The 22,472-nt window shown below is 26.6% G+C and overlaps 1 protein-coding gene across 1 annotated transcript; it reads left to right on the top strand.

Moving 5' to 3' along the window:
* Positions 1 to 12,386: 12,386 nt before the first annotated feature.
* LOC142236149 (uncharacterized) lies at positions 12,387 to 21,420 on the top strand. Its single transcript, XM_075307406.1, has 4 exons — positions 12,387 to 13,580; positions 17,871 to 18,635; positions 19,920 to 20,068; positions 20,145 to 21,420. Exons 2-4 carry the CDS (start codon positions 17,963 to 17,965, stop codon positions 21,183 to 21,185), a joined length of 1,863 nt encoding a protein of 620 aa, XP_075163521.1. The 5' UTR covers positions 12,387 to 13,580; positions 17,871 to 17,962; the 3' UTR covers positions 21,186 to 21,420.
* The last annotated feature ends 1,052 nt before the right edge of the window (positions 21,421 to 22,472 follow it).

Genomic DNA, 22,472 nt, shown 5'->3' with positions numbered 1-22,472 from the left:
TTGAACTGAAGACTGCATCGCCAGCATGACGCAATTTTGTTTGTATTTTCATTTGGGTGTGGAGTTTGTTTATTTTTTTGGTTCGCAAATTGCGACGACGCTAACGCCGTCGTTGCCGTCATCATCGACAATGAAGTTGTCGTCATCACTTATGGTAAATGGTTGCCTCTTCTGTGATACTACTACGATTTCTCACACTCTTTACTCACTTCAGTGCATCATAAACTTTGCCTAGTCTGGGCTGTCCGTAAGGCGTTAGGTTTTACCTTCAGACCATGGCATCAGTCCATGAAATGAATGTAGGTTGTTTTTAAACATTTTAACGTTTCCTTGTGGGATGCTTTGGCGATGATGATGATGACGATGATAATGACGGTCAACAGTCCAATGAATATAACCGCCAATTTCGTGGCGTTAGTGACCTCCAAAAAATGCTGATATATTTGCATTTCTCAGTCATGAAAGTGAGATGAACAGTGTATCGAAATCAGGGCGAGATTAGATAAAAGTCTCAATTTTGTTTTCTAAGACCATCAACCTAATGTCTTAGGCTGTCAAATCTTTATTTCTATAGCAAATTCATTTCTATAGAAAATTTTGTCAAAATTTTACTTTTATAGAAAATTTTGTCAAAATTTTATTTTCTATTGAATATATATATAGCGAATAGAAAATGTTATTAAAATGGTATTTCTATAGAAAATTTTGTCAAAATGTTATTTCTCTAGAAAATTTTCTCAAAAGTTTATTTCTATAGATATTTTTGTCAAAATTTTATTACTATAGATAAATTTTGTAAAAAAGTTATTTCTACAGAAAATTTTTGCAAAGTTTTATTTCTGGAGCAAATTTTGTCAAAATTTTATTTCTATGGAAAATTTTGTCAAAATTTTATTCCTACAGAAAATTTTTTAAAAATTTTATTTCTATAGAAAATTTTATCAAAATTTTATTTCTATAGAAAATTTGTCAAAATTTTATTTCTATAGAAAATTTTTTCAAAATTCTATTTTTATAGACAATTTTCTCAAAATTTTTTTTCTATAGAAATTTTTGTCAAAATTTTATTTCTATAGAAATTTTTGTCAAAATTCTAATTTTATAGAAAATGTTCTCAAAACTTTATTTCTATAGAAAATTTTGTCAACATTTTATTTCTATGGAACATTTTGTAAAAATTTTATTTCTATAGAAAATTTTGCAAAAATTTTATTTCTATAGAAAATTTTGTCAAAATTTTATTTCCATAGAAAATATTTGCAAAATTTTGTTTCTATAGAAAATTTTGTCAAAATTTTATTTCTATAGAAATTTTTGTCAAAATGTTATTTCTATAAAAAAATTTTGTAAAAAATTTATTTCTATAGAAAATTTTATTTCTATAGAACAGATATATTTTATTTCTATAGAAAATATTTGCAAAATGTTGTTTCTATAGAAAATTTTGTCAAAATTTTATTTCTATAGAAATTTTTGTCAAAATGTTATTCCTATAGATAAATTTTGTAAAAAAGTTATTTCTACAGAAAATTTTTGCAAAGTTTTATTTCTGGAGAAAATTTTGTCAAAATTTTATTCCTACAGACAATTTTTTAAAAATTTTATTTCTATAGAAAATTTTATCAAAATTTTATTTCTATACAAAATTTTATTTCTATAGAAAATTTGTCAAAATTTTATTTCTATAGAAAATTTTTTCAAAATTCTATTTTTATAGACAATTTTCTCAAAATTTTATTTCTATAGAGAATTTTGTCAAAATTCTATTTTTATAGAAAATGTTCTCAAAACTTTATTTCTATAGAACATTTTGTCAACATTTTATTTCTATGGAAAATTTTGTAAAAATAAAAATGTTATTTCTATAGAAAATTTTGTCAAAATTTTATTTCCATAGAAAATATTTGCAAAATTTTGTTTCTATAGAAAATTTTGTCAAAATTTTATTTCTATAGAAATTTTTGTCAAAATGTTATTTCTAAAAATAAATTTTGTACAAAAATTATTTCTATAGAAAATTTTATTTCTGTAGAACAGAAATATTTTATTTCTATAGAAAATATTTGCAAAATGTTGTTTCTATAGAAAATTTTGTCAAAATTTTATTTCTATAGAAATTTTTGTCAAAATGTTATTCCTATAGATAAATTTTGTAAAAAAGTTATTTCTATAGAAAATTTTTGCAGTTTTATTTCTGGAGAACATTTTGTCAAAATTTTATATCTATGGAAAATTTTGTCAAAATTTTATTCTTACAGAAAATTTTTTAAAAATTTTATTTCTATAGAAAATTTTATCAAAATTTTATTTCTATACAACATTTTATTTCTATAGAAAATTTTTTCAAAATTCTATTTTTATAGACAATTTTCTCAAAATTTTGTTTCTATAGAAAATGTTATCAAAATTTTATTTCTATATAACATTTTATTTTTATAGAAATTTTTGTCAAAATTTTATTTCTATAGAAAATTTTGTCAAAATTTTATTTCCATAGAAAATATTTGCAAAATTTTGTTTCTATAGAAAATTTTGTCAAAATTTTATTTCTATAGAAATTTTTGTCAAAATGTTATATCTATAAATAAATTTTGTAAAAAATTTATTTCTATAGAAAATTTTATCAAAATTTTATTTCTATAGAAAATTTTGTCAAAATTTTATTTCTACAGAAAATTTGTCAAAATTTTATTTCTATAGAAAATTTTGTGAAAATTTTATTTCTATCGAAAATTTTGTTCAAAATGTGTGAAATAAGAGGTAAGCTTTATCAAAAAGAGTTTGAGAAGAACCGTAACAATATAAGAGGGACCTGGCGATTAATAAGTGAAATCATAGGTAAAAAAAAACGATGAATATTGATGACAGCATCATAAAAAGTTTTAAATTCGAAAATTTTTCCCAAATAAGCAACTCATTTGCTACAAATTTCAATCAAAATGTTACAAATATTTTACATGAATGTGACTTTAGAACTTTACCAACTAATGAAAATAAAATAAACCAAACAATATATATTGAACCAGCTAGTGAAATTGAGATATCAAATATCCTAAAATCTATAAACATCCAAAACGGTCCCGGAAATGATGGTATTCGACCAAAACACTTACGGTATAATGCCGAGAAACTATCACCAACCTTCACACATATAATAAACTCGAGTATTGACGAAGGATACGTGCCCGAGTCGCTCAAAACATCAATTGTAAGACCAATTTATAAAAATGGTAAAAAATGTGATTATAAAGGGTGATTCTTTTGAGGTTAGGATTTTCATGCATTAGTATTTGACAGATCACGTGGGATTTCAGACATGGTGTCAAAGAGAAAGATGCTCAGTATGCTTTGACATTTCATCATGAATAGACTTACTAACGAGCCACAACGTCGAATTTTCAGTGAATGGGCCCTAGAAAAGTTGGCAGAAAATCCGCTTTTTTATCGACAAATTTTGTTCAGCGATGAGGCTCATTTCTGGTTGAATGGCTACGTAAATAAGCAAAATTGCCGCATTTGGAGTGAAGAGCAACCAGAAGCCGTTCAAGAACTGCCCATGCATCCCGAAAAATGCACTGTTTGGTGTGGTTTGTACGCTGGTGGAATCATTGGACCGTATTTTTTCAAAGATGCTGTTGGACGCAACGTTACGGTGAATGGCGATCGCTATCGTTCGATGCTAACAAACTTTTTGTTGCCAAAAATGGAAGAACTGAACTTGGTTGACATGTGGTTTCAACAAGATGGCGCTACATGTCACACAGCTCGCGATTCTATGGCCATTTTGAGGGAAAACTTCGGAGAACAATTCATCTCAAGAAATGGACCGGTAAGTTGGCCACCAAGATCATGCGATTTGACGCCTTTAGACTATTTTTTGTGGGGCTACGTCAAGTCTAAAGTCTACAGAAATAAGCCAGCAACTATTCCAGCTTTGGAAGACAACATTTCCGAAGAAATTCGGGCTATTCCGGCCGAAATGCTCGAAAAAGTTGCCCAAAATTGGACTTTCCGAATGGACCACCTAAGACGCAGCCGCGGTCAACATTTAAATGAAATTATCTTCAAAAAGTAAATGTCATGGACCAATCTAACGTTTCAAATAAAGAACCGATGAGATTTTGCAAATTTTATGCGTTTTTTTAAAAAAAAAAGTTATCAAGCTCTTAAGAAATCACCCTTTAGCAACTACAGACCAATATCTTTATCTATAGAAATAAAATTTATCTATAGAAATGTTATTTCTATAGATAAATTTTGAAAAAAATTTATTTCTATAGAAAATTTTTTCAAAGTTTTATTTCTGGAGAAAATGTCAAAATTTTATTTCTATGGAAAATTTTGTCAAAATATTATTTCTATAGAAAATTTTATTTCTATAGAAAATTCTGTCAAAATTCTATTTTTATAGAAAAATTTCTCAAAATTCTAGTTCTATAGAAAATTTGTCAAAATTTTATTTCTATAGAAATTTTTGTCAAAATTTTATTTCTATAGAAAATTTTGTCAAAATTTTATTTCTATAGAAAATTTTGTCCATATTCTATTTTTATAGGAAATTTTGTTAAAATTTTATTTCTATAGAAAATTTAGTCCATATTTTATTTTTATAGAAAATTTTGTCCATATTCTATTTTTATAGAAAATTTTCTCAAAATTTTATTTCTATAGAAAATTTGTCAAAATTTTATTTCTATAGAAAAATTTGTCAAAATTTTATTTCTATAGAAAATTTTGTGAAAATTTTATTTGTATTGAAATATTTGCAAAATTTTGTTTCTATAGAATCTTGTCAAAATCTTATTTCTATAGAAATTTTTGTCAAAATGTTATTGCCATAGAAAATTTTGTCAAAATTCTATTTTTATAGAAAATGTTCTCAAAACTTTATTTCTATAGAAAATTTTGTCAAAATTTTATTTCTATAGAAAATTTTGTCAAAATTTTATTTCTATAGAAAATTTTGTCAAAATTTTATTTCTATAGAAAATTTTATCAAAATTTTATTTCTATAGAAAATTTTGTCAAAATTTTATTTCTATAGAAAATTTTGTCAAAATTCTATTTTTAATGAAAATTTTCTCAAAATTTTATTTCTATAGAAAATTTTGTGAAAATTTTATTTCTATTGAAATATTTGCAAAATTTTGTTTCTATAGAATCTTGTCAAAATCTTATTTCTATAGAAATTTTTGTCAAAATGTTATTGCTATAGAAAATTTTGTCAAAATTCTATTTTTATAGAAAATGTTCTCAAAACTTTATTTCTATAGAAAATTTTGTCAACATTTTATTTCTATGGAAAATTTTGTCAAAATTTTATTTCTATAGAAAATTTTGTAAAAATTTTATTTCTATAGAAAATTTTATCAAAATTTTATTTCTATAGAAAACTTTGTGAAAATTTTATTTCTATAGAAAATTTTATTGAAATATTATTTCTATAGAAAATTTTGTCATTGAATTAAGGATTTTTTATACTCCCCACAATAGGATGGGGGTTGATGATTTTGATTAAATAATGCCCTAATGAAATTAATCTTTCCCTTGGATTTTGTTAATTTCAATTAAAATATTATTGTTGTTATTTTTTCCAGCCTTGATTTCGCTGCATTTCACTTTTCACCAAAATATACGAAATTCTCACACATTTGACATTATATTCTGCCTTATTTCAACTTCAACCTAACCTAATTACAACACACTAAAAATTAACCAGACCACACACAAACACACACGCCAACTCTCATCAAATATGCACACATGAGCTTAAACATATCGCGTTGCAGATCTAACATACTGTGCTTTTGGTCTCACGTGGTAATTGTACAACATTTTTGAATGGGTGTTTTGGCCACTTGTGCTTTCTTTATGGTGATTATGAAATGCCGAAATGTGACGTGGAATACTCGTTGTGAGGTGGGCAAAACTAAGAGAAACAATAAAAGCATGAGATACACCCGAGAGTATAATAATTGCTAGAAGGAGGGCGCTATTGCAATTCACGCATTTACACAGTCTTATATATGAGAGGCATGCAATGGTCAAACGCCCCACAAATAGCAAACACAAACACTCACACACACACCCAAAACAATTTTTGGATGCTCAAAATTGCATTTGCTTGTTGTTGTCTTATCGAAAGTGGAGAATGCCTATGGTGGTGAATGTTGATGATATAGTGTGGTGGGCATCATTAACAGTGGTGGTAGTAGTAGCAGTACAGCTAAAGTCTAAATTCCTTTATTTTGGGTGTTCTGCTCAGGGTAAATGACCTGATTAAATTTGTAATTTACCGTTTAAATACGATAATGAGGTCAAATGAGACCATGGACGGAATACACATAGACAAGACTACCACTACTTCCAGTTTTGCATACATAACTACTTAGCCACCAAGTTCAGATGTGTTATAATGAGTATGTAAATGAGTTTGGCATGTGTATGGGTATGTGTGTGAAGTTATATGCAATATAATGTCGTATCCTTGAAATGTTGGCTAAACGGACAACAACAAATAATAATAATAAGGCTGTTTACTTCTCCAGTTGGTTGCAATATACCAGCTGATGCGTAATGTATATACCTAGCAATACCAAACATATAATTAACATAGATTTGAAGCTGAAACTCTAGTATAGTAAATGAAACAGTTGTATTAATGGCATTAGCAGACGATAATGTCCACCCATTTTTTGGTTGGGGGCCAGGCCCAGTAATGAGGTTGTTTACATGTCCTGGTTATGTCTTGGTTATGCCTACTTAGATTTTAATAAGGTATATGCTTTGTATTAAGTAGGTGACGGCCACAACATACACATGTACACATATCCCTGTAGTTATTACGTATTTATGGACTAACATCTAATAAATATTTTATTTTGTAGTATATATAGTGATATGTATATAATTTGGCCATTACTTATCATTATCTGAAAAGGACTTTATTATCTGGCTATGTGTGTGCGTTTGTGTATATTAGAAGACTTGCTAATCAGTTTGTGGTTATATATTAATGTGATATTATTATGTATCCAATAACAAGACCATGACCATGACCCTGGCATTGACTTACTTATATTGGTTTAAAGCAATTTCACTATAATTCTTAATAAGATGTAATAACACCAACAAGGCTATAATCAGATTGAACCTCAGGCATGTCTTATTTACCAATAATTCATATCTTCGAAATAGCGATAATCGTACCCTCAGAAAAATGGCAACGAAATTTGTATAGCCACAAACAAAGGGTTTATTCAAATAAAAAACACAATATGACCTACAGAAATAAAATTTTCAGAAAATTTTCTAAAGAAATAAAATTTTGAGAAAATTTTCTAAAGAAATAAAATTTTGAGAAAATTTTCTATAGAAATAAAATTTTGAGAAAATTTCCTATAGAAATAAAATTTTTACAAAATTGTCTATAGAATGAAAATTTTCACAAAATTTTCCATAGATATAAAATTTTGAAAAAAAAATTTCTATAGAAATAAAATTTTGATAACATTTTCCATAGAAATAAAAATTTTTTAGGGAAATAAAATTTTGACAAATTGTTCTATAGAAATAAAATTTTGACAACATTTTCTATAGAAATAAAATTTTGACAATATTTTCCATAGAATTAAAATTTTGACTAAAATTTTCTATAGAAATAAAATGTCGACAATATTTTCCATAGAATTAAAATTTTGCCATAATTTGCTATAGATATAACATTTTGAAATAGAAATAAAATTTTGACAAAATTTTCTATAGAAATAAAATTTTGACAAAAATTTCGATAGAAATAAAATTTTGACAAAATTTTCGATAGAAATAAAATTTTGACAAAATTTTCTATAGAAATAAAATTTTGACAAAATTTTCTATAGAAATAAAATTTTGACAAAATTTTCTATAGAAATAACATTTTGACAAAATTTTCTATAGAAATAAAATTTTGACAATATTTTCCATAGCATTAAAATTTTGATAAAATTTTCTATAGAAATAAAATTTTGACAATATTTTCCATAGAATTAAAATTTTGACAAAATTTTATATGGAAATAAAATTTTGGCAATATTTTCCATAGAATTAAATTTTTGACAAAATTTTCTGTAGAAATAAAATTTTGACAAAATGTTCTATAGAAATAAAATTTTGACAAAATTTTCTATAGAAATAAAATGTTGGCAAAATTTTCTATAGAAATAAAATTTTGACAATAGAATTGAAATTTTGACATAATTTTCTATAGATATACAATTTTGACAAAATTTTCCATAGAAATAAAATTTTGACAAAATTTTCTATAGAAATAACACTTTTCTATAGAAATAAAACTTTGACGAAATTTTCTATAGAAATATAATTTTGACGAAATTTTCTATAGAAATAAAATTTTGACAATATTTTCCATAGAATTAAAATTTTGACAATATTTTCCATAGAATTAAAATTTTGACATAATTTTCTTTAGATATAACATTTTGAAATAGAAATAAAATATTGACAAAATTTTCTATAGAAATAAAATTTTGGCAAATTTTTCTATAGAAATAAAATTTTGACAATATTTTCCATAGAATTAAAATTTTGACAAAATTTTCTATAGATATGACATTTTAAAATAGAAATAAAATATTGACAAAATTTTCTATAGAAATAAAATTTTGACAAATTTTTCTATAAAAATAAAATTTGGACAATATTTTCCATAGAATTAAAATTTTCACAAAATTTTCTATAGAAATAAAATTTTGACAAAATTTTCTATAGAAATACAATTTTGACAATAGAATTGAAATTTTGACATAATTTTTTATAGATATAAAATTTTGACAAAATTTTCCATAGAAATAAAATTTTGACAAAATTTTCTATAGAAATAAAAATTTGTATAGAAATAAAATTTTGACAATATTTTCCATAGAATTAAAATTTTGATAAAATTTTCTATAGAAATAAAATTTTGACAAAATTTTCTATAGAAATAAAATTTTGACAAAAGTTTCTATAGAAATAAAATTTTGACAAAATTTTCTATAGAAATAAAATTTTGACAAAATTTTCTATAGAAATATAATTGTTATTGTTGTTTTGATTTTAGCTTAAAATGCGTTGACTAAACTACAAGAGTAGCTTAATCAATAGAGGAAAAGTTTGTCAAATTTATTTTGCATTTTTTTTTAATCGTGATTTTTGGCACGAGTGGCAACCGTGAGTGACAATAAAATTTTGACAATATTTTCCATAGAATTAAAATTTTGAAAAAATTTTATATGGAAATAAAATTTTGACAAAATTTTCTATAGAAATAAAATGTTGACAAAATTGTCTATAGAAATAAAATTTTGACAATAGAATTGAAATTTTGACATAATTTTTTATAAATATAAAATTTTGACAAAATTTTCCATAGAAATAAAATTTTGACAAAATTTTCTATAGAAATAACATTTTAACAAAATTTTCTATAGAAATAAAAATTTCTATAGAAATAAAATTGTGACAATATTTTCCATAGAATTAAAATTTTGATAAAATTTTCTATAGAAATAAAATTTTGACAAAATTTTCTATAGAAATAAAATTTTGACAATATTTTCCATAGAATTAAACTTTTGATAAAATTTTCTATAGAAATAAAATTTTGACAAAATTTTCTATAGAAATAAAATGTTGACAAAATTTTCTATAGAAATAAAATTTTGACAAAATTTTCTATAGAAATAAAATTTTGACAATATTTTTTATAGAATTAAAATTTTGACATCATTTTTTATAGATATAACATTTTAAATTGAAATAAAATTTTGACAAAAGTTTCTATAGAAATAACATTTTGACAAAATTTTCTATAGAAATAAAATTTTGACAAAATTTTCTATAGAAATATAATTTTTATTGTTGTTTTGATTTTAGCTTAAAATGCGTTGACTAAACTACAAGAGTAGCTTAATCAATAGAGGAAAAGTTTGTCAAATTTATTTTGCATTTTTTTTTTTTAATTTTTATTTTTGGCACGTGTGGCAACCGTAATGACAATTCCCAGTAAAATTTATTTCTTCTGAGCCAATTTTACACCACTTCCGAATTGAAATTGAAATTTTCATAGCTTTTTTGGTTACATTGTTTTTTTTTTCTTCTGCTTCTTAATTCCATAACAATTCTCATAAAATTAGCCATGGCCAATGGTGGTACCCGCTCGTATTCATCAACCACGGTATCAAATTAAATGCTGAATATTAACGGACTAATATCGTAATGTATGTATTGAAACCCACCCCGAGCAGACAAATATTTCAACCGCAAACCATGGGCATTCCAACAGGACTCAGCACCATTGCACCTCAAACAAGAATGACTTAAAAAGAAGATTCCTAGTTTATTTCTAACAAACATGGGTCACCAAAAGGCCACCATCTCTCAATCTGTTGGGCTTTTGCGCCTGGGCCATTTTGGAGAATACGGTTGGGACTAAAAAATACCACAGTGTCGATCATCACTAGACAGCGCTTTGCTGGTTGATTTCTTCGTTTGAAGGCCATAATTAGTGCTAGAAGTAGCCAATTCGAATAAATCTAAACTTTTTCTAAAATTTTATGTTTTTGAACAATAACATTAAATGAAAAAATAGCGCTTTATACGATGGTCTCCGACCCATTAAAGTATAAATATTGTGGGTTGTTGTGAAATTCTTAGTCGAACAAATGGTGTCCGTCTGTCTGTCCAAAACAAGCTAAGGACTTGAAACTTGGCACAGGTAATTGTTATTGGGGTAGGTCGGCTATTATTGTAAATGGGCCATATCCAGCATTTTTTAGGTTAAATATCGACTAATCGGCTTTAAGATGTTTTCAAAATTGTGTCAAATTGATTTTTGCTGTTGGTAAAAATTTACTAGTAAACCTTTTTTGTTAGTATTAATATTTGTAGAAAGTCGAAAGACAAACCAAATCTACTAATTGACTTTTAATGCTGGTAAAATCGAATATTCGGAAAAAAAAACTAATCGAAAAATTTACATTTCAATTTTAGGAAAAGGGAAACATTTTTTAATGCGTATGAGTAACAAATCAAATCTATTTAATACTCATACGCCACAGTGTACGAAGAGATCGCAGTTTGATATTATACTGTAATGTTTTGGTTTATGAATTGTCAAAATTTTAAATATTTGGCGAAATCTGTTACTAGGTTTTACAAAATGATTTTTAGTGAAAAAAAGTACGCGAATCCATCTATTTTTGGAAGTAATACGGTCAAATAGTAGGTCAAAATCGCAATTTTTGACATATGAAATATCGCTTTTGTATGAACAATTGGAGAAAATTGCAGTGTTTGAATCACCTAACTTGACGGTCTACTTTTGTCCCTTTTCATTTCAAGTAAAGCTGGCGTATTTTTTGATCCGACGCTCGTGAAAATTTCAAATGTGGATTTTGTTAAAACAGGATAGAATATTTTGTTTCAAAAGAAGTGTAAAGTATTTTACACTTCTTTTTTAATTTTATTAAAAATTACAAATCATACTCTCAGCCTTTCTCAAAATTATTTAAGCTATAACAAACCAATACATACCATAATCGATTTAAGCTCAGTAAACAAAGTCATTGTCTTTGCGCATATTGTGATGAAGATGATTTAAACTGTACTCTACAACTTAAAAAGGTTAGTTTATGAAAAAATCTACTAATCAACAAACAATTTCCATAAACGTTAACATTAAACAGCAACAGGAAAACGAGATGGAAGCGGAAATATAGAGAGTGCGAGAGACACAATAGGAGACGCAAACATTAGAGACAACCTACACTTTAAAATTCAACCTCCATATCTCATAGAATCGTAATCGTGCTTCACACTATAATTCCTCCTATCACTAAAACTAAGGCTTGACTCTCATTACTTTGTTACAAAAACCATTGAACAGCAACAGTGTAGAGAGAAAGTTGCATTAAAGTGAGTAAAAGAGAGTGAGAGTTTGCAAAACCTATGACAATAAAGGCGGCATACCTCAATATACACACATATGTGTATGCACACCATAATTTCCAAAGCAAGAGAGAAAACAGAAAAGAGTGTCGTCTACCAATAATACTGTTACAACTATTTTTACTCTCACTGAAAGGAGAACAAATGAAATGAAACAACTAAACTCCCACTTTCATAGGCAAGCCATAGAAAGGAAATATTGTTTGTGTATATCTATGGCACAGGCAGGCACACATAACCAAACTCCCCAAAAAACCAAACCAAAATGTCCAAAGGGCTGAATGGATGTTCCGTTGGCGACGACGACGACAACGTTAACGTATGGTAAAGGATAGATGTGTAACTTGTCTGGCTATGCCAGTATCAAACTTACGACACACACCGTTAGGTGGTGTATATCGGTGCTTTTTTCCTCGTCGCCGTCTACAAAAATCTCCGCCAACATCAACACACACACCCACTAACAATCAAAGAATTGACTTGTGTTTTTTCGCCATATAGCCGGTGTTCCATTTCTTGTTGGCGTTTTATTTTTTTTTTGATTTTTTTTGCTTGTCCCAACGACAGCTAACGGTGTGTACTTTGTTGGGATTTTAAGGCAGAAATTTTGCCTTTTTCGCCATCACCAGAACCCAAAGGCAAGAGAGAAAAAAAACTATTGTGCGACTGAGTTAAACCACACCAACAATCGCTAGTAGTGTATCGCAGGGCTATCGTAAGGCAGCTAGGACCCTTCTTGGGATAATATGTGGGTCTATGACAAAGCGTTCAGTGTTGAGTGCAAACTACACGGTTAGGGTCGGACGACGGTGTAAAGTGAAACACAACTCCACAAAATCTGTTGTGGTGTGCCATGGCCACAGTGAATTGAGGAACCAAATCGCCCGGCCGCCCAAAATTGATGGAATTTTTAAGAAACGGTTGGGTGTATGTATATGTGATGAAAGTGCATTTTTGGGGAGGCAATGCTATACAAATGCAAAATTTATGCCAGAGGTTACGAATGCAGTGTTTTGTGTTGTTGTGGGTGTCTATTCCACTTTTTTTTTGTAATCATACCAAACGTATGAGTAACGCGACATTGTATTGCGCGGGGGTGTGAGTGCGTAACGCAGTAACTTCAACCGTAGTTATTGTCGTCGATATCGTGCAAGAGGCTGTAAACAAAAACATATCTAGACTGCAACAAGGACGTAGTGCAGCCGCAGCATCGGTCCATAAAAAAAGAGAAGGTGGTGAAGACATAATAAAAGTGCATTGAAATGCAAAAGGCATTCCACCAAAATCAAAATCTCACACTCTCACTTATGGTCACCATATTCATTGAAACGTCGAGAGATTCCGTAAGGATGGAGCAAAGCAATAAAGAACCACCAACACACCAAACAAACAAAAAAACAGAAAACTGAACAGAAAGTGTGTCTAAAGATTTAAAATATTGGTCAGTGCGAAAACAAGAACATCCCCATTGAATCAAAAAAAAAAAAAATAGAAAAAAATTGTAAAACTTTAAAATAAAAGTAAAACTTTTTCAAATTCCATAAAAAATGGAAAAAATGTGCAATATGGCTAAAAATAAAGAAACAAAAAAGGTAAGTCAACCCCATAGCAAGGTGGTGGTCTTAGCTTAGAGACAAAATTTTGGGTAAAATCAATAAATTAATTGAAACAGCTGCTAAATAGAAAAAAATGTTTATTATAAAATTCCCCTCCTTATTTCTAACAAAATAATTGCATAAATTCAAAATTTAATATATGTGTGAAAAATTCTTTAATAAATTTCCGTTTTATTTTATAAAAAATTACAAACCATTAACTATTGTTCGATTTTTCTAAACAATTTTTTTTTGTTTTACCGCTATTTTTCACATAAATGGGTGGGGGGTAAGGTAGTTGTCTCATTACGCTCTTTACTGTTTGTTGTTGGCGGCATTGTTGTTGCTGTTACGCTAATTCGTTGTTACTACACCACACCATTGTGATATACAAGTACATATGACAAAGTGTAGCTACGACAACATCACTGAGAATAATGAGAGCTGTAACAACAACAACAACAACAATATGGAATACTTTCAGTATTGCCAACTTCAATATTGAGTTGAGAAATCTTGAAGTGTTCAAGCACAACCATATCGATAAGCGTTAGGCGAACACATATATATTCATGTATATTTCTTATGAGAAGGCTATATGCAACGGAATTGACCACTAGTTATTAGGTTGCCGGACTAAGTACAATTTTTTTTATATTGAAACTTATTATATTGAATCAACAAAAAATAAGAAATTACATGTTTTTAATCACATGCAGTGTTGAATACTAAAAGATATCGCTAAATTGACATCAAAATTCTTCAAAACACTATACATATTTTGAAGAGATTGGCAGATTAGAATTTTAGTAATCCTGAAACCGCAGTCAAAATTTTATTTATATAGAAATTTTTTTAAAAATTTTATTTCTACAGAAAATTTTGTCAAAATTTTATTTATATAGAAATTTTTTTAAAAATGTTATTTCTATAGAAAATTTTGTCAAAATTTTATTTCCATAGAATCTTTTGTCAAAATTTTATTTCTATAGAAAATTTTGTCAATATTTTATTTCTGTAGAAAATGTTGACAAAATTTTATTTCTATAGAGAATTTTGTCAAAATTTTATTTCTATAGAAAATTTGTCAAATTTTATTTTAATAGAAAATGTTGTCAAAATTTTATTTCTGTAGAAAATTTTATAGAAAGTTTTGTTAAAATTTTATTTCCAGAGAAAAGTTTGTCAAAATTTTATTTCTATAGAAAACTTTGTCAAAATTTTATTTCTATAGAAATGTTTGCCATAATTTTATTTCTATAGAAAATTTGGTCAAAAATTTATATTTATAGGAAATTTTGTCAAAATTTTATTTCTACAGAAAATTTTATCAAAATTTTATTTCTATAGAAAATTTTGTCAAAATTTTATTTCTATAGAAAAATTTGTCAAAATTTTATTTCTATAGAAAAATTTGTCAAAATTTTATTTCTAAAGAAAATTTTGTCAAAATTTTATTTCTATAGAAAATTTTGTAAAAATTTTATTCCTATAGAAAATTTTGTCAAAATTTTATTTCTGTAGAAAATTTGTCAAAATTTTATTTTTATAGAAAATTTGTCAAAATTTTATTTTTATAGAAAATGTTGACAAAATTTTATTTCTATAGAAAATTTTGTCAAAATTTTATTTCTATAGAAAATGTTGTCAAAATTTTATTTCTGTAGAAAATTTTGACAAAACTTTATTTCTGTAGAAAATTTTGACAAAACTTTATTTCAATAGAAAGTTTTGTCAAAGTTTTATTTCAATAGAAAGTTTTGTTAAAATTTTATTTCTATAGAAAAGTTTGTCAAAATTTTATTTCATATTTTTTTCAAAATTTTATTTCTATAGAAATTTTTGCCAAAATTTTATTTCTATAGAAAATTTGGTGAAAAATTTATATTTATAGGAAATTTTGTCAAAATTTTATTTCTACAGAATGTTTTATCAACATTTTATTTCTATAGAAAATTTTGTCAACATTTTATTTCTATAGAAAAATTTGTCAAAATTTTATTTCTATAGAAAATTTTGTCAAAATTTTATTTCTATAGAAAATTTTGTCAAATCTTTTTTTCTATAGAAAGTTTTGTCAACATTTTATTTCTGTAGAAAATTTGTCAACATTTTATTTTTATAGAAAATGTTGACAAAATTTTATTTCTATAGAAAATTTGTCAACATTTTATTTCTACAGAAAATGTTGTCAAAATTTTATTTCTGTAGAAAATTTTGACAAAACTTTATTTCTGTTTTATTTCTATAGAAAAGTTTGTCAAAATTTTAGTTCTATAGAAAACTTTGTCAAAATTTTATTTCTATAGAAATTTTTGCCAAAATTTTATTTCTATAGAAAATTTGGTCAAAAATTTATATTTATAGGAAATTTTGTCAAAATGTTATTTCCACAGACAATTTTATCAAAATTTTATTTCTATAGAAAAATTTGTCAAAATTTTATTTCTATAGAAAAATTTGTCAAAATTTTATTTCTATAGAAAATTTTGTCAAAATTTTGTTTCTATAGAAAATTTTCAAAAAATTTTATTTCTATAGAAACTTTTGTCAACATTTTATTTCTATAGAAAATTTTGTCAAAATTTTATTTCTGTATAAAATTTTGTCAAAATTTTATTTCTATAGAAAGTTTTATCAAAATTTTATTTCTGTAGAAAATTTGTTAAAAATTATATTTTTATAGAAAATGTTGACAAAATTTAATTTCTACAGAAAATTTTGTCAAAATTTTATTTCTATAGAAAATGCTGCCAAAATTTTATTTCTGTAGAAAAATTGGACAAAACTTTATTTCTGTTTTATTTCAATAGAAAGTTTTGTTAAAATGTTATTTCTATAGAAAAGTTTGTCAAAATTTTATTTCTATAGAAAACTTTGTCAAAATTTTATTTCTATAGAAATTTTTGCCATAATTTTATTTCTATAGAAAATTTTGTCAAAAATTTATATCTATAGGAAATTTTGTCAAAATTTTATTTCTACAGAAAATTTTATCAAAATTTTATTTCTATAAAAAATTTTGTCAACATTTTATTTCTATAGAAAAATTTGTCAAAATTTTATTTCTATAGAAAATTTTGTCAAAATTTTATTTCTATAGAAAATTTTGTCAAGATTTTATTTCTATAGAAAGTTTTGTCAAAATTTTATTTCTGTAGAAAATTTGTCAAAATTTTATTTTTATAGAAAATGTTGACAAAATTTTATTTCTATAGAAAATTTTGTCAAAATTTTATTTCTATAGAAAATTTTTTCAAAATTTTATTTCTGTAGAAAATTTTGACAAAACTTTATGTCTGTAGAAAATTTTGACAAAACTTTATTTCAATAGAAAGTTTTGTTAAAATTTTATTTCTATATAAAAGTTTGTCAAATTTTAATTTCATATTTTTTCAAAATTTTATTTCTATAGAAATTTTTGCAAAATTTTATTTCTATAGAAAATTTGGTGAAAAATTTATATTTATAGGAAATTTTGTCAAAATTTTATTTCTACAGAAAATTTTATCAACATTTTATTTCTATAGAAAATTTTGTCAAAATTTTATTTCTATAGAAAAATTTGTCAAAATTTTATTTCTATAGAAAATTTTGTCAAAATTTTATTTCGATAGAAAATTTTGTCAAGATTTTATTTCTATAGAAAGTTTTGTCAAAATTTTATTTCTGTAGAAAATTTGTTAAAAATTATATTTTTATAGAAAATGTTGACAAAATTTAATTTCTATAGAAAATTTTGTCAAAATTTTATTTCTATAGAAAATGCTGTCAAAATGTTATTTCTGTAGAAAATTTTGACAAAACTTTATTTCTGTTTTATTTCAATAGAAAGTTTTGTTAAAATGTTATTTCTATAGAAAAGTTTGTCAAAATTTTATTTCTATAGAAAACTTGGTCAAAATTTTATTTCTATAGTAATTTTTGCCAAAATTTTATTTCTATAGAAAATTTGGTCAAAAATTTATATTTATAGGAAATTTTGTCAAAGTATTATTTCTACAGACAATTTTATCAAAATTTTATTTCTATAGAAAAATTTGTAAAAATTTTATTTCTATAGAAAATTTTGTCAAAATTTCATTTCTATAAAAAATGTCAAAATTTTGTTTCTATTGAAGATTTTCAAAAAATTTTATTTCTATAGAAAATTTTGTCAAAATACTTTTGACAAAATTTTAATGAAATATTTCTTCATTTCCTATCATGTTTTGTCATACGTTTTAATAGATTTTATAAAATTCAAGTTAATTTGCTCAATTTTATCACCGATTTTTTTGTTTGCAGGATTTAACCAACCCCGTGGATACTTACATTTATCGTGAATTTCATTTAAAACTCCTTAAAAATATAGCGAAAATAAAAGCTCTGAAAGAAAAATGAATTTTTCACCATTCGGTAATCCTTTTCCGGGTGCCATACCGGGCATAGCACAATTCACCACAACCACAACACCATTGGTATCCACGGCAACCTCGGCGGCTACAGTGGCTACTGTGACATCAACAGCTACACTGCAACAACAACAACAGCAGCAGCCACAACAAGAAGATTCAACCAATGCCGGCCGTTACCAACAACAACAACAAAGTACCTCCACTATTAGTATGACCCCCCATTTCAATCAACCTGCCATACAAATTGCTACAGCTACCGCAAAATTTCGTTCCAACAATGATGGTGATGGGGATAAATACAATGGCCATATGGTTACCTTGACAACTACTGGAACCGTTGGAACGACATCTGCTGGTAACCAGCAGCAGCAGCAACAACAACAAACCACTCAATATACGACCACAATACCTGCCTATAATCAACAAACCGAAGATAAACGTTTAGTACAAGCCGCTATCGGTTATCCACAAAGCACTATAACAGCTTCCACATCCGCAGCGGCAGCCGCAACTGCCTTGGGTTTACAAGCGCAACTGCAACAGCCGGGCACATCAACACAACAATTGCAGACACAGCTGACAGCAGCACCTCAGGAGTTAACTCAGGATCTATGCAATGCGATATTGCAACAACAAGGTGTGGATTCAAAACGTGGTGAGTTACACTAGTTAAGACTATGGACGCCCTAGATGCATATTGGCCAGGAAGTGAGTAGTGGTATGTACATACATGAGATTAGGTTAGTATTTGTGAGATGAGAGATAGTAAAAGCTTACGGTACGAATGATATTCTGAGATTTAATTTTAAGCAACAGCCATGCTTAGTGGTGAATTTACAAATTCAATCAATGGCGTTTCCACAATGACATTCACATTAGGCACGAAATAAAATTTTGACAAATTTTTCTTTAGAAATAAAATTTTGACAAAATTTTCTATAGAAATAAAATTTTGACAAATTTTTCTTTAGAAATAAAATTTTGACAAAATTTTCTATAGAAATAAAATTTTGACAAAATTTTCTATAGAAATAAAATTTTGAGAAAATTTTATATAGAAATAACACTGAGAAAATTTTCTATAGAAATAAAATTTTGAGAAAATTTTCGATAATAAAATAAAATTTTGACAAAATTTTCTATAGAAATAACATTTTGACAAAATATTCTATAGAAATAAAATTTTGACAAAATTTTCTAAAGAAATAAAATTTTGAGAAAATTTTATATAGAAATAAAATTTTGAGAAAATTTTATATAGAAATAAAATTTTGACAAAATTTTATATAGAAATAAAATTTTGACAAAATTTTATATAGAAATACAATTTTGAGAACATTTTATATAGAAATAACACTTTGAGAAAATTTTCTATAGAAATAAAATTTTGAGAAAATTTCCGATAGAAATAAAATTTTGCGAAAATTTTCTATCGAAAAAAAAAATTTGCGAAAATTTTCTATAGAAATAAAATTTTTGACGAAATTTACTTTAGAAATAAAACTCTGCAAAAAATTCTCTATAAAAGTGAAAATTTTCCATAGAAATTAAATTTTGAGAAAATTTTCTATAGAAAAAAAAATTGCGAAAATTTTCTATAGAAAAAAGTTTTGCGAAAATTTTCTATAGAAAAAAAATTTTGCGAACATTTTTTATAGAAATAAAATTTTGCGAAAATTTTCTATAGAAATAAAATTTTGTCAACATTTTCTATAGAAATAAAATTTGTAATCGTCGCTAAATGGTTTCAGGTTATAAAAAGGAGGTTCCATGTACTTGAGCTAAACATAGAATCGGATAGCACTTGATGGGTGCTATCCGATACATTTAGAACTCAACCATAGACTTGACATAATGGACTGCTGTTTGTTTTTTTTTTAATTTTCTACAAATCTATCAAATATTAAATTGTATCCTTTTTTCTCTCCATTCCATATAGTGTTACAAAATACCTCATGGCAATCACTGACGCCTGGCACAACAGTAGCAGATTATTTATCGCATCTTCCGGCAAACACTTTGCCATTATCCTTGCATCATTTCTTAAAGTATTCCGCAGAAAATATTAAAAAAGAGAATCAAAATGTTGTAAGTGCTGGTAGTAATACCAACCCGCATGTTAATGATTATGTTTTCCAAACTCCCGCCTTGGATTTTTTTGTAGGTCTTGCAGGTACAGACGGGACCAACACTGGGTTTGAATACTATAGCTGGGTCGACGACAATTACGATACCTCAACAGCAATTGCAACAAGTCACTGCAACGTTACAAGATCAACAGCAACAACAAACCGTAGCAGGAGTTCTCCAGGCGTCCGCACAACTTCAGACACAAGTATCCGTGGGCAATCTTACGGGAGCTATACAAACCATACAACAGGTCACAACTAGTGGAGCCGGATCGACAGTGGTGGCAGCGGGTACGGCGTCAGCGGCCACTGCAAATACAAATACCGCCACAACCTCCTCTACAACCACCAAACGTAAGAAGCGGAAAAAGCGTGTCAAGGAGCGTAAACCTAAACCCCGTCCAGGCGAAATTCGCCTCATTACCGCACTCGATGGCAGTCCCCTCTATATGTGCCCCGAATGCCAAGTGTGCTATCCCGAACCAGAACTTTTGGAAATTCACCTAATTGGCCATAACTCTGAGCGGCGTTACATCTGTGATATTTGTCAAGCCACCCTCAAGCGCAAAGACCATCTGACGCGTCACAAACAATCTCACAATCCGGAGAGGCCCTTCATATGCACCGTCTGCCTGAAGGCATTCAAGCGAAAAGAGCAATTGAGTTTGCATTTTGTGATACATTCGGGTGAAAAGAGGCATTTGTGTCAGGAGTGTGGCAAAGGTTTCTATCGCAAAGATCACCTGCGCAAACATACCCGTTCACATATTGCCCGAAGAGTAAAGGCTGAGCTGACATTGCAGAATGAAAGCGAGAATGGTACAAGTATGTTGCAGCCTGTGGCTGGTGCCTTAGCGGCAGTGCAGGCTACCTTACAACAGGTTCAGCAGCAGCAGCAACAACAGCAGGCGCAAAATCAACAGCAAACAACACAAACACAGCAGCAACAGCAACAACAACAGCAAGTCCAGCAAATACAAACACAACAACTGCAGCAACATCATGTAGTTGTAACCCAACAACATCAAACCTCTCAACAGCAACCGCAACAACAACAAATGCAAATGAATAATTAGCCCCCACCTGGGGGTGGGAGTGGTACTGCTACGCAACAAGAATTTTGTAAAGTCAGTTAGTCTTCTACTCCCTCCCACACATACACACACAACAAATTTATTTATGAAAATCCGCTATTTTGTTTTTTACTAACTTACAAAATTCTGACTTTTAAATTTTAAAATTTTTACAAAATGTTCTATAGAAATAAAATGTGGACAAAATTTTCTTTAGAAAAAAGTTTACCAAAATTTTCTATAGAAACAAAAATTTTGACAAAATTTTCCATAGAAATACAATTTTGACACAATTGCCTAAAAGAAATAAAATTTCGACAAAATTTTCTATAGCAATAAAATTTTGACAAAATTTTTTATAGAAATAAAATTTTGACAAAATTTTCTATAGAAATCAAATTTTCTATAGAAATAAAATTCTGAAAAAATCTTCTATAGAAATAAAATGTTAACAAAATTTTCTATAGATGTATAATTGTTGCTAAAATTTTCTATAGAAATAATAAAATTTTGACAAAATTTTCTATAGAAATATTGATAAGATTTTCTATAGAAAAAAATTGACAAAATTTTCTATGGAAATAAAATTCTAACAAAATTTTCTATAGAAATAAAGTTTTGACAAACTTTTCTATAGAAATAAAATTTGGACAAAAATTTTCTATAGAAATAAAGTGTTTGCTAAAATATTCAATAAAATAAAATGTTTGCTAAATTTTTTTTTAGAAATAAAATTTTCACAAAATTTTCTATAGAAATAAAATTTTCACAAAATTTTCTATGGAAATAAAATTTTGACAAAATTTTCTATAGAAATAAAATTTTCACAAAATTTTCCATAGAAATACAATTTTGACAAAATTTTCTATAGAAATACAATTTTGACAAAATTTTCTATTGAAAACAAATTTGAGAAAATTTTCGATAAAAATAAAATGTGGACCAAGTTTTCTATAGAAATAAATTTTGACAAAATTTTCTATAGAAATAAAAATTTGGCAAAATTTTCTATCGAAATAAAATTTTGGGAAAATTTTGATAAAATTTTCTAAAGAAAAAACATTTTGACAAACTTTTCTATAGAAATAAAATTTTGACAAAAATTTTCTATAGAAATAAAGTGTTTGCTAAAATAGTCCATAAAATAAAATTTTTGCTAACATTTTTTGTAGAAATAAAATTTTGATAAAATTTTCGATGGAAATAAAATTTTGACAAAATTTTCTATTGAAAACAAATTTGAGAAAATTTTCGATAAAAATAAAATGTGGACCAAGTTTTCTATAGAAA

The sequence above is a fragment of the Haematobia irritans genome, chromosome 4 (genome assembly GCF_050003625.1).
Source record: "Haematobia irritans isolate KBUSLIRL chromosome 4, ASM5000362v1, whole genome shotgun sequence".
NCBI classification, from domain to species: domain Eukaryota; kingdom Metazoa; phylum Arthropoda; class Insecta; order Diptera; family Muscidae; genus Haematobia; species Haematobia irritans.
Note: the sequence above shows the minus strand (reverse complement) of the source record. Positions and strands in the feature narration are given on the sequence as shown.

What these genes read in the sequence shown, in the direction of transcription:
- LOC142236149 (XM_075307406.1), top strand. Translation starts at nt 17,963, where the DNA reads ATGAATTTTTCACCATTCGGTAATCCTTTTCCGGGTGCCATACCGGGC. An exon ending in AGGTGTGGATTCAAAACGTG is followed by an intron (nt 18,636 to 19,919) that starts GTGAGTTACACT and finishes CATTCCATATAG; the next exon opens with TGTTACAAAATACCTCATGG. An exon ending in AAAAAGAGAATCAAAATGTT is followed by an intron (nt 20,069 to 20,144) that starts GTAAGTGCTGGT and finishes ATTTTTTTGTAG; the next exon opens with GTCTTGCAGGTACAGACGGG.